The following is an 18,337-nucleotide window of genomic DNA, read 5'->3' on the forward strand; positions in this document are numbered from 1 at the left end:
AGAAGTATTTAAGAGGATTGTGGGTGTGGAAGAGATTACCGGGATAGGGAGGGGTAAGGCCATGAAGGGATTTGAAAGCAAGGATAAGAATTTTAAAATCAAGATGTTATTTAAATCAGAAGCCAAAGTAGGTCAGCAAACATGTGATAAGCGACTGAAGCTTCTTGAGAGTTAGGACAGGAGTAGAAGAGTTTTGGTTGAGCCCATTGGTTATGGAGGGTAGAATGAGGGAGATCAACCAAGAGTGCATAGGAATAGTTAAGCCCAGAGGAAACAAGCCATCAATGCAGGTTTCAGCAGCACCAGGGCTTGGACAGGGGCTAAATTATAGAGGTGGAAGAAAGTAGGCTTAGTGATATCAAAAATATTTGATTGGAAGGTCATCTCAGAGCAGATATGACATTAAACTTGTAATCAGGTAGTTTCCCAGTAAATGGTGAGACTGAGTAGACCGAGAATGAATTTTGAAAGAAGAGTAAACAGTGCCTTTCACTGGAGCAAATTACTGATCATCCAGGATGGGATGTCTGATAAATGGTCTGATAAACTAGGAACAGTGGAGTCGAGAGGAGTAATGGTTGGGAGGAAGATTTGGATGCCATCATTACTAGTGTGCAGGTCACTGGTTTGACTATACGGTTGAGGAAAAGCACACAGATGAGAAAGAGGAGAGCACCACGGATGAATCTTTGATTGGAGACACCAGAGGTAATAGCCCAAGAGCAGAGAAGCCATTGTAAGTGTTCCTTGAGTTATGGAACTAGTTCAGTGCAATCGCATCCAGCTGGAGGACAGCCGTTTGACCAATCATGTCAAAAGTTATAAACAATCAAAAACGACAAGGAGGGAAGTTTATCTTTATCACCATCAGATAGGATGCCACTTGTCTCTTTGATAAGAGCTTTGGTACTATGGCACGACCAGAAATCTGATTGGAGGGATGAAGCTTTGCGATGGATGGGTACGGATTTGGGATGTACCAATACACTGCATATTCAAAGAATTATGGATAGGAAAAGGGAGATCGATAGGACAAAAGTTGTAGGAATGTTGAGGTCAAGAGTGGTTTCTTGCAGAAAGTGGTGATAACAGTAGATTTAAAGGAAAGAAAACCAAGACTTGAAAGAAGGGAACAATTAACAGCATCAGCTAATATGGAGATCAGGATAGCAAGTTGTGGTCATCAGTTTAGGAAGAATTGGATGACAGAGTCAGAGATGGGTCCCAGACGGAAAAGCTCAGAGATCATGATGGAGGTGAAATAGAAACTTGAGATAAAAGTGAGGGAGCTTCAGACCAGGTTTGGCCAGATGGACCAGTGAGGCCTAAGAGAGACAGCTAAACCGATTACACAATCCTCATGACAAAGAAGCTCATACACTCTAATACAAGTATTTCGTCCCTCATTAGCATATTATTTATTTTCCAGTTGAGCATCCGGGACACCTGAAAATGATCGAAGGTTATGACAGCCTCTGATGTCGAAAGCTGGAGTATGTTGGAGAGGCTGAATAGCCTATTCCTTTCTACAGAGCTCTGTAATATTGGTCATTATTGCCCCTTTTCTATCTGGAACATGGGTATAACAACAACCAATGAGTTGAGAACTTTTATCTCAATAACTAGAATGAAACCTATTCATTGTGATCCTGCTCGGAAATTATTTCTTATCTCGGCAGATTAAAATGCTCAAAGAAAATTGGTGGACTTAAGAAGAATATTGTCCAGCGATAAATGATTCCTCACATTTTCACTGAATGGTTAGACAGCCTATTGTATCTTTGCTGACTATTTGGAACATTTCACCTCCTGCCATTTCCTCACCTACCCATGGAATCTATGCACATCCTTTTGACATAATTCAATTGTTGCTTTAATGTCTCAATTGAACCACGATTTGGAAGTGCCAGTGTTGGACTAGGGGGGACAAAGATAAAAATCACACAACACCAGATTACAGTCCAACAGGTTTATTTGGAAGTACTAGCTTTCGCAGCACTGCTCCTTCATCAGGTAGCTGTGGAGCATGACCATAAGGTACAGAATTTATAGCAAAAGATCAGCATCATGCACACAACCAATGTAAGATATCAAACAAACCTTGATTGCTGTTAAGTGTTTCATCTTTTAGAATGGGTTACAGGTTTTATTTCATTAATATGTAAATCCCAGAACTTCTTTCAAATCACATTCTTGAGATAATTTAAGGTTGTATTAAAAAAAAAGTGACATCTCAACTCAGACAAGGTGTGAGATTAGAGTCTGACTGATCCCAATCCTGAGCTAGACTGGTTCTATTCCCAAAATAGGAATTTATAAAATGTTACACAGATTTTGTTCTTTTGTTCTCATCAGCCATACTTGAATAGCTGACTAGTCTCTTGGATCTGAGTATGTTATTAAAATTGGTGAATGTGATCTCATTGCCGGCACCACACTTACCAGCTCAGTGTTTGTGAAGTGAAAGAAGGCTTCACATTCCAAAGTTGTCCTTGATCTGTCTTTGCGAGTCTTGAACAGCAAACTGGGAGGAAGTACCAGTAGAATTCTGATCAAGCCAAAATAAAAAAAGCAGCAACAACTTAGACAAGAATTATACAGAAACCAACTGGATGCATCATCATTACATAAATATTATATCACAGGAGGTAAATTTTACTGTTCAGTATAAAACTGGACAATGGAGAACAGAAAGACTATTACAGAGTTTGCATAGTCAGCTTTTCTCAGATGGGGCAACTGTGAATCTTTTTGCCCCTAGGTTCAGGAGGGTAAAACGAAGCAGGGTTCTCCTTGTGCTACTTGCACTGTTGCATACCCTTTGCATGGACCAGTGCTTGGTATCTATTTCTGCTACAGGTGAACGGCTGTTGATGTTTTCTGTCTAGGCCGAGAAGAAAGAAGTAACCATTTATTGCTCCTAGAAATGAGCCGACATCCACAGCATGGAGTGTGCACCCAGGGTAATAAGGAAAACAATACAAAAAGGACAAAAACAAAAGCATTCTTTAAAAAGACAACAAATTCATTCAAAGCCTATCACAATTAGCTGTCCCCAGGTATTCAAAGGGAATGCGATGTAACTGAAGCTGATGAGGGAAACCAAGAAAACAGCTCTCAAGCTTCTGAGCTCAGGGATGGTTCTCAGTATTGCAATCCACTTCAATTTTTAAAACAAGATACAGCGGACTAAAGAGAAACACAATGATTTTAAGTCCAATTAAGCTGCTGAATCATCAGCAGCAATGGGTGAGAAGGAGTGAGATAAAAAACAAAGTGCTGGGGCATCTCAGTAGGTCTGACAGCATCTGTGAGACAGAAACAGAAATAAGGTTTCAAGTCCAAAGACACTCCTTCAGAACTGAAGAGGCAGGAATGTGAATTGGTTTTGTACTTTGGGGGAAGATCAGGGACAAGTTAAAAAGATGTGAGAAGGACCTAGAGGGAGTGAGTCTCGAGTGAATCAACAATCACCCCAAGAGTGAGTGAGTGAGTTTGTGACCATTTAACTGAGTCACTAACATCACTCACATTATACAACAATTCTTATTTAAGGTTTGTCAGAAGAAAAAATCACATTATGTTTGCAAAGCAAGAAGTAACTGGTTGAAAATACAAATACTTGGTTAAGGTTGGAATACCCTGGATAGTTAAGTCTCACACAGTTCAAAGATGTTACTCTGAACTCTTCACACTGAACTGTGTCACTAACAACATAATCAGACTGTGTGAAAGAGTAGTTAATAAACTTTTATTATACATATTTGCATCCTTCATAAAATAATTTGCCAAATTACAGAATAGTATGAAAAATAATTTACAATCCTAGTGAACAATTAGCTCGTATTAATGTTCGTGCTGCTATTCCTCCAGAATGTTTTTGTTCTTACCTGATGAATATTTGCAATTCAATCTGATGCTCTAACTTCTTGCTTAGGTTTGACAATTCCAGTCTTGCCATACGGTCTTGAAACACATCCAGAAGAAAATGGCCACTTTTATCTAATGCCTTTGTCCATACCTTCTCCAGATCAAACACCATTTCCTGTAATTAATGCAAACAAACTTTACATCTGAGAGTCTGAATAGAAATGGGTGGAAAGAGTTAGATATGGCATTTCCTTTCCAAATTAATACTAGACACACCTAAGGTAGGAAGTGACTAGTGGGGCATGGCAAGGATCAGTGTTTAAATTAAAGCTGTTCACAATCTGCATCAATGACTTAGATAAGGGAACAAATGTAATATTTTAGTTTTGGGTGATCTGTGAACTTCAGATGGGAATGAGAGTTTTTTTAAAAATCAATTCATGGGGTATGGATGCCATTGGCTCAGCCAGCATTAATGGTTCATCCCCAATCACACTGAGAAGGATGGTGAGCTGTCTTCTTGTACTGCTGAAGCCCTTAGTGCATAAGAACACTCAGCACAGTTAGGAAGGGAATTCCAGGATTTTAAAACAGCTACAATGAAAGAATGGTGATGTAGTTCCAAGTCAGGATGGTGTGTGGCTTGGAGGGGAACTTGCAGATGGTGATCTTTCTAGATAATAGAGATCACAGGTTTGGAAGGTACTATCAATGGAGCCTTGATGAGTTGCAGCTTTTAACTATTACAGACTCCTGCCACCGTGCATCATGGTGAAGGCACTGAACATTAAAAGTGATGGCAATCAAGCAGGTTCCATTGTCCTGCATGGTGTCAAGGTTCTGGAGTGGTTTTGAAGATGCACCCATCAGGTAATCACAGAATCATTACAGTGTGGAAGCAGTCTATTCAGCCCATCGAGTCCATATCAACCCTCTGAAGGACATCCCACCCCACCATACCCTACAGCACTACATTTCTCATGGCTAACCAACCTACCCTGCACATCCCTGGAGACTATGGGCAATTTAACATGATCAATCCACCTAATCTGCACATCTTTAGACTGTGGGAGGAAACCCACGCAGATGCAGGGAGCATGTAAAGACTCCATACAGTCAATTGCCCATAGCTGGAATTGAACTTGATGCTGTGAGGCAGTAGCTCTAACCACTGAGCCACCATGACATCCATAACGGAGAGTAGTCCATCACAAACTGGCTGGTACCTTGTCAAGGGTGGACAGGCTGTGGGGAGTAAGGTGAGTTACTTACTACAGGATTCTTAGCCTCTGACCTGTCCTTGGAGATCAGCAATAGTAATACTGATGAATGTCAAAGGGTAATGTTACTGAGTCTATTTTAGAAAGACCACTTTTGAAGGACACTGGGTACAACATGGAAAATTGTTGCATTTACAAAGAAACAAAGCTGCTCAACTGGAGTCACTAAGTCTATCATACTTTCAAGGGAGATTACATGGTCCAGTTTCTGGGTTTAAACATATAGTCAGAGACACGTACCAGCTCCTGGAAGTCCTAGTAATTACATCTGATCAAATAAACTACTGTCATCATGCAATTCCTGTTATCCAGGAACAGTGCCTCTTTTATAGATACTCTATGGAGCTGTATCCTTGACCCCCAACATTACTAGAAAGGCCTACGACAAAACTAAGACAGAAGGATTGGTCACAGCAAACTACCCCAAACTTTATCTAGTATCATATACTCAAGTAGGTAACAAATACCACAAGGTTCCTGGGGTGATCATTTGGGAAATTACCACATGAATTGCCAACAAGTATAAACTAATCACCAGAATTTATTTTGTGGAAGCTTCCTCATGAGCTACCAATATTTGAACATGTAACATATAAAACAACAAATGTATTACCTGTAATCGACAAGTAATACTCTCATAGCATGATCTATTGAGTGAAGAAAGTTCTGAACAGTCAGACTCTTTGCAGTACCGCACCTTAGCTCTGAAATTAACCATAAAAGTAAAACTAGAAATAAGAATACATTATGTCCATGATATTATTATTTTTACCTTTTGGAAGAGAATGTTAAGTTGTAAGTAGCAGAAATCATAGTGCTCAGCTATAACATGAATTAAAATGAAAGAGTTGGGGTCTTTTTTCTTTCCATTTATAAGATAAAACTCCCTGGATTAAATACACAGAAGAATAACAATTTCTCAGAGTTTCCTCTTTGCTCTTGGTTTCCTCCAGGTGCTCTGGTTTCCTTCCACAGTCCAAAGACGTGCAGGTTAGGGTAGACTGGCCACACTAAACTGCCTATTGTGTCAGGGATGGGCAGGCTGGATGTCTTAACCATGGGAAATGCAGGATTACAGGGAATATTGGAAAGGGGATGGGTCTGGATGTGATGCTCTTTGGAGGGTGGGTGCAGACTTGATGGGGCAAATGGCCTGCTTCTGCCCTCTTGGAATTCTATGATTCAAACTGTGTTCCAGTAAAAGATCATTGACTTGAAATGTGAACTCTGTTTCTCTCTCTCTATTGTTGCTGCCAGACCTGTGTGTTTTTAGTGCTTTCTGTTTTAATTTTGATTGGCAGCTTCCTCAGTATTTTGCACTTTTCTTCAGGGGATAATGACATTTGACAGTGAGGGTTGGCTTGCAATCAAGTTTTTTTGATTAACTTAAGAGTAAGGGAGAAATTGAAAAAGAAAAATTGCAATTGTATTTAGTGAAGCCACACTTTGAATGTTGAGCTCCCACTTCACAAGTATGTTGAAAATGTACCTTTTATGGAAATCCAGTAATGCATTCATGATAATCCTACATGCAGTCTCTAAATCCCCACCACATCCTCCCTCAGAAAGGGGAGATGGCAGATAAAGTTGGTAACAGGCCCAGTGCTGATAATCTTGTCTGCAATTGAATCAGAGGACAGATTACAATTACAACCTCATTCTACTGTGTCCAAAATACTTGACTGGCACTGGACAAGTCAAACACAACTATCATAATTATCAAATTCCACAAATATTAAGTTACTTGAACATTTAACAAATCATTGGAAATTATTTGCTTCACGAAAGTGGATGATGTCTAAAATCAATTGATTGCTGTAAAAATAAACATAAGTAGTAAGCCAACTACAATAGGCAGGTTTTGTTTGAAGAAGTATCTATGTTTCCACTTTTTTTTAAAAAGGAGATTAGAATACTTAAAGGTGAACACACTTTCATCTATTCATTCTGGGCAGAGACATACTACTGTCCATCAGTGGTTCTCTCCTTTTTGAAATAAAGACAAATTCATTTTGGCCGGTCACAGAAGTGGTAGTGTGGGATCAGACATCTGTTACACTTAACTCCTTTACAATAATGAAATTAAAAATCCAACACTGCTCAGAAGGGAAGGTGAATCCAATTCTGTCCATTTTGTCCAGTGAACCAGCTGAGACAAATTTCAAACCCATGGTGTGTGTACTTTTATTTAATTTTGGCAACTAACATCAATTCAGCTATTTGGCATTCTAAATTCTGAGGAAAGAGAAACAATTTGCTAAGCTTATGTCGACTCATTGAGGATATTTACCTCTCCAGGTCAACTAGTAGATCTTTGTCTGGTTGGACAGCCAGTTCAGACATCAACCACTCATGGAACGTTAACTAGAAATGGGTGGAAAGAGTTAGATATGGCATTTCCTTTCCAAATTAAAACTAGACACATCTAACATCTTCTTATATAATAAATTATATGTTTACTCGACTACGTTTTGAAGTGAACACATTTTATTGGGCAAATACAGGGTAACAATTAATTTTTATGTAAACAAACTGCCAGTATCAAAGCTTTAGTTAGGTCACGATGAAACTCTGCCCTTTTTACATTTTCCAAAGTTGATAGAACTTTGGATCCTAAACTGTGGAAAGAAGCCATTCAACCCATTGAGTCTGCACCAAGCCTTCAAAGAGCATTCCACCCAGACCCAGAGCACCCCCAACCCAAATCTTACCAATCCCTGTACCCCTGCATTTCTCATGGCTAATTCAACTAGTCTATACATTCAACACAACACATTCGACACTGGGCAATTTAGCACAGCCATTCCATCTAACCTACACATCTTTGGACTATGGAAGGGAACGGGGAGAAATTGCAAACTCCGCACAGACAGTCACCCAAAGCTGGAATCAAACCCGGGTCCCTAGCACTGTGAGGTAGCTGCGCTAAAAACTGAGCAACCATGCTGTCCTTAATACCTTCTTCCAGAGTTACTGTTTGTTAAATTTGCTGAAGATTTCACTTTGCTCAATAGTGTAGAAATGTGTATGCATTAATGTTACTACATCGGATAATGTCTGGGGCAATAACTTAATCTTGGTATAAAGGTTTAACCACATGGTAACTAATCAATTATATAGAACAGATAACGCAATCCCTGGTTTATGACCTAGGAAACTGTATAACCATTGGTGCAGCAATTAAAATGGAGGATGCTTTCAAGAGGTAACAGGAAATTGGGAATCTGATTTACACTTGGTCCAATTGTCCTTTTAATGAGAAGAAATAGGATAGAGTGTAAATCAAACTAATAGGACATTCTATCACTTGCTTTACTCCACTACGCAAAACCAGTTTAAAATCAAAATTGTATATTTTTAATTTAAAATATCATAATTCAATAGACGATAGAAATGGGTAACGAAGGATCAAGGCTATTTTACCAAAAAGTTCAAGCACCTCCAGACAAACTCATTTTGGAGAGGTACACATTCAGTTACCTGGAATTCTTTCACCTTCGTAAGTTCCTTAAATGGACGTTGTTTAAACAGTGAAAGAGCTGCATTTCTCCAATTCAAATGAAGGTCAACAAGATTATGCCACATGGATTCCTTTATGACCTCCTGTTCCTGTCGAGCTTCTGGAATCAGTCGTGGAATTATGTACTGTAGCTAAAAGTAAAGAAAACCCGAGCTTCTGGAATCAGTCGTGGAACTATGTACTGTAGCTAAAAGTAAAGAAAACCCGAGCTTCTGGAATCAGTCGTGGAATTATGTACTGTAGCTAAAAGTAAAGAAAACCCGATTTTACAACAGAAATGTTGGTGAGGCTACCCACATACTGTTCACCCTCACAGCAAATTTGTGCAGCTGCACACGTGTAGATAAAAGTGAAGAGTTGTAAATTGTTGCCTGATTTGCCCGGTTCCTTCACAAGTTTCACTAAACAGGTACCTTGTTGATAGATCCAGCATTAAAATATATGAAGGCATGCAGCTGTATTTTTCCAGAGGTTACTCTGTGGACATGGCAAAAAGGGTCAGGGTTTGAAAATTTCGGTCTAAATGAATCTCTAATCACTAATTTAGATTCCATACAGCTCAGTGAGAATTTTCAGACCAGTTCATTGAAGAACCTCATTAGTACCCACCCTGCTCACACGAGGCACAGATTCCTTCCAGAGGGCACACAGCTATAAAGAATCAAATAATTCTAAGTAAGGTGCAAATGTTACTCCTTTTAAAACTGTATACACTCAAAAATAACTGCATACCAGATTTCCAAAACCAGAGAAAGACTGTCGATTTGTATAGTAAGTCAAAGGACTAAGTAAAACCATTTACTTGCTCACAAAATACTTCACCTTTTGGACGAACCCAGAAGGAACAGAGAGTTTTATAATGTCAATTGATGGCAATGGTGACAAGCTGATGGCATAAGCAACTGCTGCTGTACAAAACCTGTCAGAGAATAGAAACATTAAGTTACCAAACTGGGTCATGTTTTCAAACAGTTTTCGTACACAGCTACACAGATTGTGCAGTAATAAGGCAAGGACACACATCATAAAATCTGGCGCGTATGATGAAATTTCATACAGCATTTCTGATGATTTTCAAACTAAGGGAAGGGTATAATTGATGGACCATTAATACCTTACAGCTGGAATTTAAATCAAATGCTGATTTATACAGCATGGCCACTACATTATAATATGATGCGGAATCCTTTAGAAATAATGCAACAGATGTTTGCAGTCCTGTTGGGCAGATATCAGCAATTTGGCTAGTAGCACAGATAGTTCTACCAGATTTGCTCTAAATTGCTTTGCAATCAGAAAAAGAAAAATAATTTCCAATTTGTTTTGTAGGTGCTTACTTCACATCATGGGAAGAAGGGTAATGCTTTTCGAGGACTACCCACCAGGATCTCTCCAACCCTGATATTTTCAATGTATTCCAACTACGAATTTACATTTCCTACTTTTTCTCACCAAATTCCATGGCTTTGCATTTCTGCCTCATTGATCTCTGTGCTGAATCCATTAAAGCAGGATCATTCATTTACCTCATACAGAATGTTGAAAATTCTCCAGTTCTACAGATCAAAAACTGGTTTAGATACTCAGCAAAGGAAAGTCCTTCTTGACCGGCTGACTCTGCTACAGGTCCGGTGGAATTCATTGGTAATAGGATGAGCTGCAAGATGTGTAGGTGAATGGTGAAAGCAGCCAATCCCAAAATGTGGACGTCAGCAAGAGAAGAACCCTTAAAAGAAAAACATGTATGGATTGTACTTGTACAAAACACATCTCCTGTATAAATTCCAGGGTATTCCAATCCTAATTATTATCTTATAGAAATAGAAATAGAATCCCGACAGTGTGGAAACGGGCCATTTGGCCCAACAAGTCCACACCAACCTTGTTCCATCAATTAGCAATAGTGAAGTTTGATATCTGACATGCACCAGTGGTCAACAGATTATCTTACAGTGGTGCAGGGGCCAAAATAATATCAAAACAGATGCATTTTATCTGGTAGAAATAATTAAACACTTTCTTAAGTAACAGTATTGTATTATTCTTTTGTTTGATATTCCCATGTACCCAAAGCTCTACATTTTGTGAATTATCAGTCTCATCAAGAAAATGTCCTTTAATGCTTTCAGCGACCAAACAAGTCCCTTTTAGTCTCTTTTCTCAGCTCTTCAGAAGTAATCTGGTGCAGACAATGTGCTGTTCTCCTACCTGGTGAGTGGTCAAATGTAGGACTCGTGTAAGAACTGCACTTAAAAGTTTTCTGTGGCCACACAACATTTTCACAAACAGAGAGGCCCATTCACCTTGTCTGTAAAAAACAAAACATGCATATCAATCTAATAGACAGATCAATCTAATACAACAGATATAAAAATCTCAGCAACTAAGAAGCAATACATTAGATTGTTTTGGGAAGAACCCTCTGGGCCAAGTGAAATGATTGGAAAGACATGAATCCATTTTTCACTTTTCAGAAGCTGTTAAGAGATATATCTTATTTATTAAACCAGAATTTAATGTTTTGATTTCACATTTGTGGATTTTTTCTTCTTTTTAACTTCAAGGTCTTTGCCTCCATGTTCAGCATGAAAACTACTACCTTTTGATGACCAAAAGACAGAGAAAGATCAGGAAGGCAGTGCAGGTGTCCCCTGCAGTCAACTTCATCCAAAACAGGTATAACGTTCTGGATAATGTTAGGGGAGATGACGGACCAGGGGAAGTCAGCAGAAGCCAGGTTCACGGCACCATGGCTGGCTCTGCTGTACAGAAGGGTGGGGGAAAAAAAGTGGAAGGGCTATACTCATTGGAGAGTCATAGGGAAGAATTATTGGGTAGGCTAAAGGATATTAAGGTGAACAAATCCCCAGGACCGAATGGGATCTATTCCAGGTTCCTGAGGGAGGCGAGAGAGGAAATAGCTGGGGCCTTGACAGATATCTTTGTAGCATCCTTAAACACAGATGAAGATCTTGGAGGACTGCTAATGTTGTCGCCCTGTACAAGTGTAATAGGGATATTCCAGGTAACTACAGACCAGTCAGCCCGACGTCAGTGGTGGGTAAGTTGCTGGAGAAGGTACTGAGGGATAAAATCTACAGAAATTTGGAAAACAATGGGCTTATCAATGATAGGCAACATGGGTGTATGGGTGTGTGTGTGTGTGTGTGTGTGTGTGTGTGTGTGTGTGTGTGTGTGTGTGTGTGTGAGAGATCATGCCTCACCAACTTAATAGAGTTCTTTGAGAAGTGACCAAGTTGATAGATGAAAGAAGGGCTGTAGATGTCATATATATGGACTTTAGTAAGGCATTTGATAAACTAATAGAGTAAGTGAAGTCACGTGGTGTGCAGGGTGTCCTCGCTAGGTGGATAAAGAACTGGTTGAGCAACAGGAGACAGGAAGTAGTATTTGAAGGGAGTTTCTTGAAATGAAGAAAGGTGACCGGTGGTGTTCCACAGGGGTCAATGATGGGGCCACTGTTTTTTTGTGAAATACCCAAGTGATCTGGAAGAGGGCACAGTTGGTCTGATCAGTAAGTTTCTGGATTAGTGGTGCTGGAAGAGCACAGCAGTTCAGGCAGCATCCAAGCAGCAGTAAAATCGACATTTCGGGCAAAAGCCCTTCATCAGGAATAAAGGCAGAGAGCTTGAAGCGTGGAGAGATAACCTAGAGGAGTATGGGGGTGGGGAGAGAGTAGCATAGAATCGAGTTTGTTTCAGGACATGGTTGAAGAGCTTCAGGGCAGAGGAAATGACCTGGGAGTTGCAGAGGGAGAGGGACTCCCTGAGATTCTTGTAGAAAGAGGAGGAAAACTTCTTCAAGGCAGGCATCCTTGCAAGAGGATCAGTAAGTTTGCAGATTGGTGGAGTAGCAGAAAGCATATTGGACTGTCAAAGAATACAGGAGAATATAGACAGACTGGGGAGATGGGTGGAGAAGTGGCAGATGGAAATCAATCCAGGCAAATGTGAGGTGATGCATTTTGGGAAGTCTAATTCTAGAGTGAACTATACTGTAAACGGAATAGCCTTGGGAAAAGTTGATGAGCAGAGTGATCTGGGAATTCAGGTCCATTGTACCCTGAAGATGGCTGCACAGGTGGATAGAGTGGTCAAGAAGGCATATGGTACGCTTGCTTTCATTGGACGGGGTATTGAGTATCAGAGCTGGCAGGTCACGTTAAAATTGTACAAGACATTGGTTCGGCCGCATTTAGAATACTGTGTACAGTTCTGGTCACCACATTACCAAAAGGATGTGGATGCTTTGGAGAGGGTGCAGAGAAGGTTTACAAGAATGTTGCCTGGTATGGAAGGTGGTAACTATGAAGAGTGGGTTCAGTAGGATTGTTTTCATTAGAAAAAAGGAGATGGAGGGGGATCTGATTGAAGTCTACAAAATCATGAAGAGTATAGACAGGGTGGATAGAGATAAGCTTTTTACCAGGGTGAGGGATTCAATAATGAGAGGTCACGTGTTCAAGGTTAGAGGTGAAAAGTTTAAGGGGGAATACACGCGGAAAGTACTTTATACAGAGGGTGGTAGGTGCATGGAACATGCTGCCAGCAGAGGTAGTAGAGGCAGGCACGGTAAATTCATTTAAGGTGCGTCTGGACAGATGCATGAGTAAGTAGGGAACAGAGGGATACAGATCCTGAGGAATTGGGTGATAGGTTTTGACAGTGGATTTGGATCAGCTCAGGTTCGAAGGGCCTGTTCCTGGGCTGTAAATTTTCTTTGTTCTTTGTAAGAGGAGTAGATAGGCGGTTCTGCGGTTGAAAACAAGACTCCCGAATGGTAGGTTGCTTCCCAGATGCATGGGTCAGGGATGTCTCAGATCAGCTGCAGAATATTCTGAAGGGGGAGGGTGAATAGCCAGTTGTCGTAATGCCTATCAGCATCAATGAATATAGGTAAAAAATAAACGGGATGAGGTCCTACATGAAGGATTTATGAAGTTAGGAGCCAAGTTAAAAAAATCAGAACTCAGAGGTAGTAATCTCAAGATTGCTACCAGTGCCACATGCTAGTCAGAGTAGAAATGAAAGAATAGGCAGGATGAATGCATGGCTAGAGAGATGGTGCAGGAGGGAGGGGTTCAGATTTTTGGGATATTGGGACAGGTTCTGGGGGAGGTGGGACAATTACAAATTGGACGGTCTACACCTGGACTGGACTGAAACCTTGGGCTTTTGCTAACACGGTTGGGGAGGGTTTAAACTAATGTGGCAGGGGAATGAGAACCAAAGGAGGAAGCTAGTGGACTGTAAGCAACTAGATAATGAAGTCAGCGTGACTAAGGGGAAGAGTAGGCAGGGAGCAGCTGATGAATACAAAGGGATAGGTAGTCTGAGGTACGTTTGTTTTAATGCAAGAAGTGTAGTAGGTAATACAGATGAACTTAGGGCTTGGATTAGTACCTGGGAGTATGAGGTTACTGCTATTACTGGTTAAGGGAAGGGCATAGTTGGCAACTAAATATCCCAGGGTATAGATGCTTCAGGCAGGATACAGAGGGAGGTAAAAGGGGTGGAGGAGTTCTATTACTGGTCAGAGAGAATCTCTCAGCTGTGTTGAAGGAGGGCACTCCTGAAGACTCAAGCAGTGAAGCAATATGGACAGAGCTCAGAAATAGGAAGGGTGCGGTAACAATGTTGGGGCTGTACTGCAGGTCTCCCAACAGCAAACATGGGATAGAGGTACAAAAATATACATAGACTATGGAAAGATGTAGGAGCAACAGGATGGGGATGATAGGAGATTTTAATTTTCCCAACATTGACTGGGATTCACAGAGTTAGAGGTTTAGATGGAGCAGAATTTGTAAGGAGCATCCAGGAGGGTTTTATTGGAGCAGTATGTAAATAGTCCAACTTGGGAAGGGGCCATACTGGACCTAGTGTTGGGGAATGAGCCCAGCCAGGTGGTTGAAGTTTCATTACAGTATTACTTTGTTAATAATTATCACAATTCCTTAAGTTTTAGAATAAGCTTGGACAAAGACGAGAGTGGTCCTAAAGGAAGAGTGCTAAATTAAGGGAAGACCGACTATAGCAAAATTCAGCAGGAACTGGGGAATGTGGACTGGGAATAGCTGTTTAAAGGTAAATCTACATTCGATATGTAAGAGGCTCTTAAAGAGAGGTTGATTAGAGTGTGGGACAGACATGTCCCTGTGAAAATGAGGGATGGAAATGGCAAGATTAGGGAACCATGGATGGCAGGTGAAATTGAGAGACTAGCTAAGAGGAAAAAGGAAGCAAACTGAAAACAGACGAAGCTTTGGAAGAATATCGAGAAAGTAGGACCAATCTGAAACTAGGAATTAAGAGGGCTAAAAGGGGTCATAAAATATCTTTGGCAAACAGGGTTAAGAAAAATCCCAAAGGCTTTTATTCATATATAACAAGTAAGAGGATAACTAAATATCCCAGGGTATAGATGCTTCAAGTGGGATAGAGAGGGAGGTAAAAGGGGTGGAGGAGTTCTATTACTGGTCATAGAGAATCTCTCAGCTGTGTTGAAGGAGGGCACTACGGAAGACTCAAGCAGTGAGGCAAAGGACAAAGGAGGGAAGTTATGCATAGAGTCAGAGAAAATGGATGAGTACTTTGCATTGGTATTCACCAAGGATAGGGACATGGCAGATTTTGAGGTTAGGGATAGATGTTTGATTACTCTAGACCCAAGTCAGCATAAGGAGGGAGGAAGTGTTGGGTACTCTGAAAGGCATTAAGGTGGGGAAGTCCCCAGGTCCGGATGGGATCTATCCCAGGTTACTGAGGGAAGTGAGAGTTGGTGCTTTAACAGATATCTTTGCAGTATCCTTAAACACAGGCGAGGTCCTGGAGGACTGGAGAATTGCTAATGTGTCCCCTTGTTTAAGAAGGATAGCAGGGATAATCCAGGTAATTATAAACTGGTCAGCCTGACATAAGTGGTAGGGAAGCTGCTGGAGGAGATACTGAAGGATAGGATCTATTCACATTTGGAAGAAAATAGGCTTATCCGTGATAAGCAACATGGTTTTGTGCAAGGCAGGTCATGTCCTACCATCTTAATAGAATTCTTTGAGGAAGTGACAAAGTTGATTGACGAGGGAAGGGTTGTAGATATCACATACATGGACTTCAGTAAGGTGTTTGATAAGGTTCCCCATGGTAAGCTGATGGAGAAAGTGAAGTTGCATGGGGTCCAGGATGTACCAGCTAGATGGATATAGAACTGACTGGGCAGCAAGAGACAAATAGTAGTAGTAGAAGGAAGTTTCTCAAAATGGAGAACTGTGACCAGTGGTGTTCCATAAGGATCCATGTTGGGACCACTGTTGTTTATGATATACATAAATGATCTGGAGGAAGGTATGGATGGTCTGATTAGCTAGTGAAGGAACAGATAGTGAAGGGGACTGTCAGAGAACGGAGCAGAATATAGATGGATTGGAGAGTTGGGCAGAAAAATGGTAGATGGAGTTCAATCTGGGCAATGGTGAAGTAATTTGGAAGATCCATTATTTTGGAAGATCCAATTCAAGACCGAACTATACAGTAAATGGAAAAGCCCTGGGAAAAGTTGATGTACAGAGAGATCTGGGTGTTCAGGTCCAATGTACCCTGAAGGTGGCAATGCAGGTCAATAGAGCGGTCAAGAAGGCATACAGCATGCTTTCCGTCATCGGAAGGGGCATTGAATACAAGAATTGGCAAGTCATGTTACAGTTGTATAGGACTTTGGTTTGGCCACAGTTGGAATACTGTGTGCAGTTCTGATCGCCACATTACTGAGGATGTGAATGCTTTGGAGAAGGTGCAGAAGAGGTTCACCAGGATGTAGCCTGGTATGGAGGGTGATAGCTATGAAGAGAGGTTGAATAGATTAGGATTATTTTCATTAGAAAGATGGAGATTGAGGGGGGTCCTGATTGAAGTCTACAAAATCATGAGAGGTAGAGGCAGGGTGGATAACAAGAAGCTTTTTCCCCCAGAGTGGGGGACTCAATTACTAGGGGACACGGGTTCAAGGTGAGAGGGGAAAAGTTTGAGAGAGATATACACATGGAAAGTTCTCTACGCAGAGGGTGGTGGCTGCCTGCAACACGTTGCCTGCGGAGGTGATAGAGGCAGGCATGATAGCGTCATTTAAGATATATTTAGACAGATATATGAATGGGCAGGGAGCAGAGGGATACAGATCCTTGGAAAATAGGTGACAGGTTTAGATAGAGGATCTGGATTGGTGCAAGCTTGGAGGGCCGGAGGGCCTGTTCCTGTGCTGCAATTTTCTTTGTTCTTTACTACACTGGCATACATAGAATAACAGATAAGTGGAGATGATTGCAAGGCAATACAATTTCTCTTTGTGTTTGTATTGCTAACAACTATATGGTTTACAATGCGGATGAATTGTGGGCACTGTTTGATATGCAGCAACCAATGTATGCACAATAATTTAATGAGTAGGCAACTAGTTTCCTCACTGGAATTTTTTAAAGAATAATTACTGACCAGAAGACTAGGGAGAACTGCGCTTGTTTGGAATAGTGCCACATATCCTTTGAGGGTCAGTGAGAGCAGACAGTGTCTCAAAGGAGAACAGGCAAGCAGGTGACCCCTGATACATATAGTAGACATTCCTGAATGGTGACCCACTCCGGTACCTGCTTTCTACTGTTTTCACAAAGCTTAAGAAATAACTCACTCACCGGCTCATGTTATGGCTTGATAATATATCCCATTGCCGGTTAATTAGTTTATTTAAAATGGTGGGCAGGGTGCTGATTTCAATGTCTATTCATCTACCTAGTGGGGATGGCAGTCAGGTTGGAAGGCAAGGACTTGCTTGGACACAGCCCTGTATTAGGTGCCCCAGCCCTGCTGAAAACCAGCAGGGTAAGAACCAGCCGATTATGTTGGAAACAAAGACAGACCTTGACAACTTGTTCCCAGATTTCAACATGAGTATATATTTTTATTTTGAAGTAACTGGTATCATTAGAGATAGCAGAGATATAAGGTAGAAGATAGCACTCGGCGGCAAACACATATTCCTTTTGCTCACTTCAGTATATTTAGTAAAAGGTTTACTTCAATAAACAAAAAACTAAAATTGATTCCTAATGAATTACACTATAGATATTTTTCGTGTCATTCAATTAACCGGTGATCATGGCTGTTTAATTCATCGCTGCACCTTACCTCTGTGGTGGGTTGAAGTTTGTTGCTGTAATAAAGGTTTGACAAAAGCTCTTCAATAGAAGATCTCTGACCTACAAGTGAAAACACGTTGTAACAGCACATCTGAAATCGATCATCCACTTTTCAAACTTGCCTTAGTATCTGCTAGATGCATACATTAGAACAATTATATTGTTGGATAACTATAATTATATTATAACACCAGAAATAGCCAGTATTTTCAATCTGAATACAGTACACTCTTTATGGATTTCTATAGCAGAGAAGATTCAAAATGCTTTGAATTAATGACAACAATATTTACAAAACAAAATATCAAATACATACAACAGCAATGGGCTCACCAGACTCCTCAGTCCCCAGAGCATGAGTGACTTTCTCAATCACACTCTTCCCTTATCCTTTTCACTCACTCAAGCTTTTCTCACCTCTTCCCAACTGACATGAATCAAACGGAACCATTTGTACCA

General features: G+C 40.7%; 1 protein-coding gene across 5 annotated transcripts in view; it reads right to left on the reverse strand.

The window, feature by feature from the left end:
* Positions 1-18,337, reverse strand: part of LOC132823687 (Fanconi anemia group A protein-like) — a 105,258-nt gene that overhangs the window by 23,115 nt on the left and 63,806 nt on the right. For 4 of the 5 annotated variants that reach the window (XM_060837648.1, XM_060837647.1, XM_060837649.1 and 1 more), the window contains 10 exons: positions 17,868-17,938; positions 10,879-10,978; positions 10,197-10,396; positions 9,493-9,589; positions 8,631-8,801; positions 7,441-7,514; positions 6,640-6,768; positions 5,764-5,854; positions 3,891-4,045; positions 2,443-2,548 (listed from right to left, as the gene is read on the reverse strand). In XM_060837648.1, the coding sequence (XP_060693631.1) occupies positions 2,443-2,548; positions 3,891-4,045; positions 5,764-5,854; positions 6,640-6,768; positions 7,441-7,514; positions 8,631-8,801; positions 9,493-9,589; positions 10,197-10,396; positions 10,879-10,978; positions 17,868-17,938 (1,194 nt within the window). The remainder of the gene's footprint in view (positions 1-2,442; positions 2,549-3,890; positions 4,046-5,763; positions 5,855-6,639; positions 6,769-7,440; positions 7,515-8,630; positions 8,802-9,492; positions 9,590-10,196; positions 10,397-10,878; positions 10,979-17,867; positions 17,939-18,337) is intronic. The other variant, XM_060837650.1, reaches the window with a different exon arrangement.

The sequence above is a fragment of the Hemiscyllium ocellatum genome, chromosome 17, assembly GCF_020745735.1.
Source record: "Hemiscyllium ocellatum isolate sHemOce1 chromosome 17, sHemOce1.pat.X.cur, whole genome shotgun sequence".
Classification (NCBI taxonomy): Eukaryota; Metazoa; Chordata; class Chondrichthyes; order Orectolobiformes; family Hemiscylliidae; genus Hemiscyllium; species Hemiscyllium ocellatum.